General features: G+C 48.2%; 1 protein-coding gene across 1 annotated transcript; it reads left to right on the plus strand.

Annotated features, from left to right (window-relative positions):
- Window positions 1-1,621: 1,621 nt before the first annotated feature.
- LOC127302861 (uncharacterized) lies at window positions 1,622-6,740 on the plus strand. Its single transcript, XM_071821180.1, has 6 exons — window positions 1,622-1,671; window positions 5,253-5,432; window positions 5,520-5,630; window positions 5,719-5,788; window positions 5,869-5,973; window positions 6,075-6,740. The coding sequence occupies exons 1-6, from the start codon at window positions 1,622-1,624 to the stop codon at window positions 6,192-6,194; spliced, it is 636 nt and encodes a 211-aa protein (XP_071677281.1). The 3' UTR covers window positions 6,195-6,740.
- Window positions 6,741-7,547: the final 807 nt, after the last annotated feature.

Below are 7,547 nucleotides of genomic sequence, written 5' to 3' on the forward strand. Positions count from 1 at the left end.
CAGCGGAGGAATCCCCAGTGGCATCCCGACTACAGCCCGACTTGGGAAAGCTTCTTCATCAATCGGCGTGAGAGGGCGCTTTCCAGGCATGAGGAGGGCGGTCCGCCTCCTTCGAACTTCAACGAGGCCGGCCGTCGGCTGTGGTGGCGCGGCCGAACTCTCCAGGGCGTCATGGCCTACCGTGGCCCCCGCCTGCGCTACCCTCAGTCCCAGCCCACGCGTGCTCACCCGCCGACCGGAGAGTACCGCGACCCCGATGCCAGCGACGATGATGACGGCGACTACGACGACTACAGTGGCGACTACTACAGGGCTAGGCACGAGTATGACTGAATGACTCCAACAGTAGAATTTGGCCATGTATCTTTAATTTTCAGTTAAGCTATGTACTTTTAATTCGAGTTCAATCGTAATAAAAATTTATTCCCGCCCTTTCTTTCTCGCCTTTTTTCTCCCACGCGCGGCGTCGTGGCGGGAAAGTTTCCTGCGCGACGTCGTGGCGGGAAAGTTTCCTGCGCGACGTCGAGGCGGGAAACTTTCCCGCGCGAACGGCGTCGTGGCGGGAGTGTAAAGAAAGAAATAGAAACAATAAATAGAAAAGAAAATAAATAGAAAAGCAATAGAAAAAATAAATAGAAAAGAAACAGAAAAGAAAATAAATAGAAAAGCAACAGAAAAAAGAAATAGAAAAGAAATAGAAAGGAAAATAAAAAAGAAAAGAAACAGAAAAAGAAAAGCAACAGAAAAGAAAATAAATAGAAAAGCAATAGAAAAAATAAAATAGAAAAGAAACAGAAAAAAAAATAAATAGAAAAGCAACAGAAAAAAGAAATAGAAAAGAAATAGAAAAGAAAATAAAAAAATAAAAGAAACAGAAAAAGAAAAGCAACAGAAAAGAAAATAAATAGAAAAGCAATAGAAAAAATAAATAGAAAAGAAACAGAAAAGAAAATAAATAGAAAAGCAACAGAAAAAAGAAATAGAAAAGAAATAGAAAAGAAAATAAAAAAGAAAAGAAACGACAAAGAAAGCAGAAAAAGAAACAGAAAGCAGAAAAGAAAAAGAAAAGAAATGAAGAAAGAAAACAAAACAGAAAAAGAAAAACAAAAAACAAAAAAAAACCTTTGGTACCGGTTGGTACCACCAACCGGTACGAAAGGCCTTTCGTACCGGTTGGTGGTACCAACCGGTACCAAAGGTTCTTTCCCTGTAAAACACTTAGCCGCGCGGCCATCTTCTTCTCCATTCTCACACTTAGCCGTGCCGCGCGCCGTTCGCACCACGCCGCACCGCCGCGCACCCACGCGCGCCGCCATCGGAGCCACGCCGCGCCGCCATCCGAGCCACGCCGCGCCGTCCGCAGCCACGCGGTCGCCGTCGCCGTCGCCGCGCCCCGCAGGTAAGTCCGCCGCTCCCTCCCCGGCCGTCTTCCCTCCCCCGCTCGCACGCGCGCTCGCACATCCGGCGTCGGCGCCGCCGACTTCGCCTCACCACGCCCCGCCGTGCCCCGACGTCGCCTCAGCACGCTCCGCCGTTCCCCGACGCTCGCAGACGCCCACGCCGACGACGCCAAGCCGCACTCTGCGGCTTCGTCGACACCACCCTTAGGGTGTTCGACGAAATGCCGCAGACGCCCACGCCCATGCCCCTGCCCCTGCCGCTGCCGCTGCCGTGCCCTGCCCGTGCCGTGCCGCTGCCGCTGCCGTTGCCGTGCCGTGCCCTGCCCGTGCCCTGCCCTTGCCCTGCCCCTGCCGCTGCCGCTGCCGTGCCCTGCCCGTGCTCTGCCCGTGCTCTGCCCGTGCTCGGCCCGTGCCACTGCCCGTGCCGCTGCCGCTGCCGTGCCACTGCCCGTGCCGCTGCCGCTGCCGTGCCCTGCCCGTGCCGTGCCGCTGCCGCTGCCGTGCCCTGCCCGTGCCCTGCCCGTGCCGCTGCCGCTGCCGCTGCCCTGCCCGTCCCGTGCCGCTGCCGCTGCCGCTGCCCTGCCCGTGCCGTGCCCTGCCCCTGCCGCTGCCGTGCCCTGCCCGTGCCCTGCCCGTGCCCTGCCCCTGCCGCTGCCGTGCCCTGCCCGTGCCCTGCCCCTGCCGCTGCCGTGCCCTGCCCGTGCCGCTGCCGCTGCCGTGCCCTGCCCGTGCCCTGCCTGTGCCCTGCCCCTGCCGCTGCCGTGCCCTGCCCCTGCCGCTGCCGTGCCGTGCCGCTGCCCTGCCCCAGATCAATAGTACTCATAAAAGTGAACAACTTGGTTAAAGTCAACCTTGCTGATTCAAAGTCAAACTCTTAATATAAGCATGCAAAGTGGCAACTTTGAAACAAATTTTAGATTTCCCCAAATTTTGGAATATTCACAAACCGCCGCGACATAGAGAGAAGAGCGAGAGGAGGAGCGCCGAGTGTTAGGGTTAGGGTATGTAGCGGTGCCGAGTCCGTGGCGGTGCCGCCGTGTCATAGAGAGAAGAGCGAGAGGAGGAGCGCCGAGTACATAAACATATGAACATCACAAGGTGAAATCTGGATAGATAGAAAGTACCACAACTAAGTTTTCTTAAGGGCATGATTGTGTTTTTGTTTGGCATATTCATTTCAAAAGGAGGGCATATGTGTTTGTATTTCACATGATTATGCTATTAATTGCTTTCTTAATTTTGCAGTGACATTGAGGTATGGAGGACGGCACCTTCGTCCGAGATGAGGAGGGGGAAGAAGCGGTGCAGCGATTGATCTATGAGAGTGCCCGTGGTCCGGAACCCGACGATGGAGATGACAACGAGTACCCCGACTTTCTGAATGATTTTGGCGAGGGACTTGAGTCTGAACAAGTTAGAAAAGACAATGAAGTGTCCATCACAAACTCCGGCGAGGTGTATATCTATGTATCAATTAGTCTGTGTTCATCCCTAGATGCATTCATTTATTTGTATTGCACTTATTAACGAATAATTTTTTCTTTTAGCCTTCTGGATCATCGAGCAAGTCTGTTAGAACAAAACGAGGCCCGACGCGGGTGCTAAAGGGCGAGGGCAGGTTAGCCCTCACGGCATTCAAGGCTAATGGTGAACCAGTGGAGCCCAAGGAGTTTTGCCGCAAATTTACAAGTCAATCCGGAGTTATTGTTAGGGACCATGTACCGATCAGCATTCAAGAGTGGCATAAGCCGAAGAACCCGGAGAGTGGTGCTACTTATGTCAACGACAGCATGAAAAAATTTCTTTGGGAAACGCTACTGACAAAGTTCAGCCTACCGGAAGACATGACGGAAGGCCAGAAGGATAAAGTCAAGGAATGGACATGGAAGAAGATGGCCATACAATTCCAGAGCTTCAAGAAAAATTTATGGGACAAATATAAGAATGAAGATCCAGTATTCGATGATAATACCGAAAATCTAGTGAAGATAAAAGATCACTGGGCCGCATTTAAGGAGTATAAGAAATCGTCTAAGTTTGTGTCCCGATCGAAGAAAAATACCGAAAATGCTGCAAAGAAGAAACTTCCGCATCATTTGGGGTCAGGTGGCTACAAGAGTGCCATTCCGAAGTGGACAGCGTTTGAGAATAAAGCGATGGATCATGGAATCACTCCACGGACATGGACTGGCCCGAACGGTCCAAGTTACGGTTGTTCGCTCATGGGGCAGGGTTGGACCCAAAGACAGGGTTGATCGTTGCGAAGGGAAAATGGAAGGAAAAAATTGAGGCAATTGTACCGAAGCTTGTAGATGCAATTGAAAAGGTCAGAAAGGGAGAGTACATTCCCGATCGAGAGAATGACGAGCTGACACTCGCTCTGGGGAACCCTGAACATGTTGGACGGGTACGAGCTCGCCCAGGTCTCACCATGAAGGAAGCATGGCCGGACAGCGCTGACACTTATAGAAGCCGTTCGCGAAAGAAGAAGAAGGACGCCGACATTGTAACGGAGTTGTTATCTAGGGTGGAGGCTCTTGAGAGAAATCAGAGGGCACCTGATCAGCCGCTGTTTCTACAGGATCCACAAGCCGATGCTGCCCCATCTCAGCGAAGAAGCGATGTCGGTTCCTCGCATCTTGACGGATGTGGAGGAAGCTACCCCGTGGATTATGTCACGGAGAAGACAGGTTGAGATCTACATATGTTAATCATGACCGCTTATTTTAAGGTGGCGGTCGGCTATGTGTACCCAAGTGAAGATGGAGCAATGCACCATCATATGCCCATTCCACCTGGTTGTGTTCGTGTCGGGGTGGATGAAGTTGTTTCGGGGTTTGAAAAAGTGGAGCTTGATATTCCTAGAGGTGAAGATGAGAGGACACTGGGCGATGTCAAGCACGGTTTCGCCCTATGGCCGAAGAAGTACGTCGTCCTTTTGCAAAGGCCACCGACTCCTACACATGAGCAGCAAATGCCATCGACTCCTCCTGGTGGCAGTCCTGGTGAGCAGCCAAGTCCACACCTACCTGAGAGGGACCCCAGCGTGAGTCCACCATCTCGAGATCCTCCGCGTAAGACAGCGTCCGTTAAGCGGAACAGTGCGCCGCCTAGGAAGAAAGCTAGAAAGGAGAAACAACTGCCGCCTCCCGAGAAGTTACCTTGGGAAAAAACTCCAGAGGAAAACGCGGAGGCCGTTCAGGCCGAGGTGAAGAAATTTTGCACCGAAAGTGCCGAGAGATACCTTTCGAGAAGACACTAGATCGGGAGAAAGTTGTGCGTACCGTTGACAATCTATATGACCCTGTACCATCGCCGCCATCCGACTATGCGCGTTCTATTGAAAGGTCGTATGACAAGATGATCGAGGCGACAAAACCCGTTAAATCGGGTATCAGGGAGATAAAAGGGATACACAGTGTCTACCAGCTCGGACAACAACCCGTTCAATCGGTCGCCCCTCTCAAGGTGTTGGACGGGAAGACCGTTCAAAGTTCTCGACAAGACGCAACTGATTACGCCTTAGCTGAACGAGCATATCAGTTTGTTCAAGGGAAAGATTTGGTCGAGAATCTCAGGAAGGTACCAACATGTATGCGTAACTTGCATTCGTGGTACCTTAAGGCCTCAAAGGAAGGGATCGAGACTATCATGGTGCGAGTTAGGGAAGAGCACTACTTCCGAGAGTACTTGTGTGAACGTTGACTTCGCCGAACTCTTTCAGTTATACAATCTCCGGGCCCTCGACAAATCAATCATCAGTTGCTATTGTCTGTAAGTGATTTATTTATTTAATTTGAGAAGTCGTTCATTGTCTGCAGATTATAATCTTTTGTGCGCTATATTATGCAGATCGAAGATGCTCGAATGCAAAAGGGACGATATCACTGACATTGGGTTCATTGACCCGAACACAATGCATGTCAAAACCATAGATGATCCCCTCTATAACAAGGATACACCGCAGACTTTGCTAAGGTTTTTGAAGCGACAACGTGACAAAAAGCTAATACTTTGGCCTTACAACTTCGAGTGAGTCTTACTGTCTTATAACACATTATATTTTGCTCACCGTATGTCAAAATTTTAACTAATGACTACATATTGAAACGTGCGTAGGTTTCACTTTATTCTTCTCGTCATCAATTTGGAAATTGGAGAAGTTGAAGTCTTGGACTCACTAAGCAAAGAAAAGGATCTATACGTGTCTTGTTTTTTAATGCTCAGAAGGTAATTTTAATTCTTATCGGTTTGTTTCGTTAATTTCCTGCTTTGAACTAATTGATGACTCTTTTATGCTTTTTCTTTTGTCGAGCAGCGTATGGCAAACTTTCATCAAGGAAGATACGTCCCGTGAATGGCCACCGAAGCTGCGATGGCGTGCGAAAGTAAGTAGTACTACCTAGGTCCACACACCTTTCAATTATCATACTTGACTATTGTTTGATTGAATTATATTCTTGTAAAGAAATGCCCGCAACAACCTCCGGGGACCGATCTCTGTGGATTCTTCGTTTGCGAGTACATCCGCAGAATTGTCAACGAGAGAACGAATAATGAAAGAAATAAAGAGGTACAAAAACAATCTTCACAAATTTGTTTTGTTATCATAAGTTGTGCTGAGTTTCAGTAATAGTTGTTTCATGTATTCATTTGTATCTTATTCTTTTATAGTTGGCAAGAAAGCGGAACAAGCTCTCAATTGATGACCGCTTCATAGCAATAGGCGAGGAATTGGCGGGATTTTTCCTTCGGGACGTCATACCACCACTCGCAGAGCACCACAATGAATGAAGATGTACATGTTACATATATCGTTGACTCGAAGAGTACCACTATGCTACATGTAATAGACATATATAGAGTACGCCTCGGAGAGCACCACTATGCATGAAGATCGATCTTCATGCATAGTGCTACTTAATTTGCGATCTCATGCAATAACATGTGTGTTATATTATATGCACCAACTTGCTATGCATCATCTTGATCTTCATGTACTACCTAAACCCAAACGCGTTTCTGGTGCATCGACGCGATATGAATCAAACCGATATCCCTAAACCTCTCCAAAACCCTAAAAAGCCAATTCTCTGCCGCGGCAGAGATTTGGGAAAATTCCCTGCCGCGGGGGGAACCTTTGGTACCGGTTCGTATTACCAACCGGTACCAAAGATCCTTAGCCCTGAGCTCTCCTGGTGGCCCACGTGGAGGCCCGTTTTATACCGGTTCGTAAGCAACCGGTACGAAAGAGGGGGGGGCTTTAGTGCCGAATAATTTGTACCGGTTGCAAAACCGGTACGAATGGCCCTCTGGAACCGGTATAGATGAGCGTTTTTCTACTAGTGTATATGCTGTTTTGAGTAATGGAATAGGAGAGTTCGTGAATATGCTGCATGAAATTTTCTTTCTCAGAATTTGATTTCTATTTTGTCATATATCTTCCTTTGTAGTGTGACTGTCGATGATACATCTGCTCCAATGGATGAAGATGGAGGTCATGTTGTCATTTCAGATGATGAAGATCAACAAGAGGAGGATGTAGTAGAGGTGAACGGATCTGGCAAACGCAAGAAAACTTCTAATGTTTGGTTAGAAATGAAGGAGGTGAAGGTCGGGGGAGAATCTAAGGCAAGGTGTAACTACTGCCACAAGGATCTTACTACAGGACCCAGATCAGGCACGAAGCATCTCGCCGCCCATCTAAAGGTTTGTACTCTTAAGAAGTTGAAAACCAAGGGGGGCAAAACAATGTCTCAGTCATCATTGATGATGAATGCAAAGGAGGATGGGAATGTTTCTGTGGAGAGCTATACTTTTGATCAAGAGGTTGCTCGAAGAGAGCTTGGCAACATGTTGGTGTTGCATGAGTATCCACTGTCTATAGTAGATCATGCTGGTTTTAGGAAGTTTGTTCATGCACTTCAACCACTATTCAAGCTGCATACAAGAAATACTTATAGGTATAACATGCTATGGTTTTATTTTATTTATTTCATGCTTACTTTTTTCTTAGCAATCATCGAGTAACATATACTACTCTTCTTCCGTTTTGTAGGAATGATATTCTGGAAAACTTCAAGAAAGAAACAAAGAAGGCAATTGATTATATGGGCATGAACCAATCAAGGGTAGCTATAACCACAG

This window comes from Lolium perenne, chromosome 5, assembly GCF_019359855.2.
Source record: "Lolium perenne isolate Kyuss_39 chromosome 5, Kyuss_2.0, whole genome shotgun sequence".
Taxonomy (NCBI): Eukaryota; Viridiplantae; Streptophyta; class Magnoliopsida; order Poales; family Poaceae; genus Lolium; species Lolium perenne.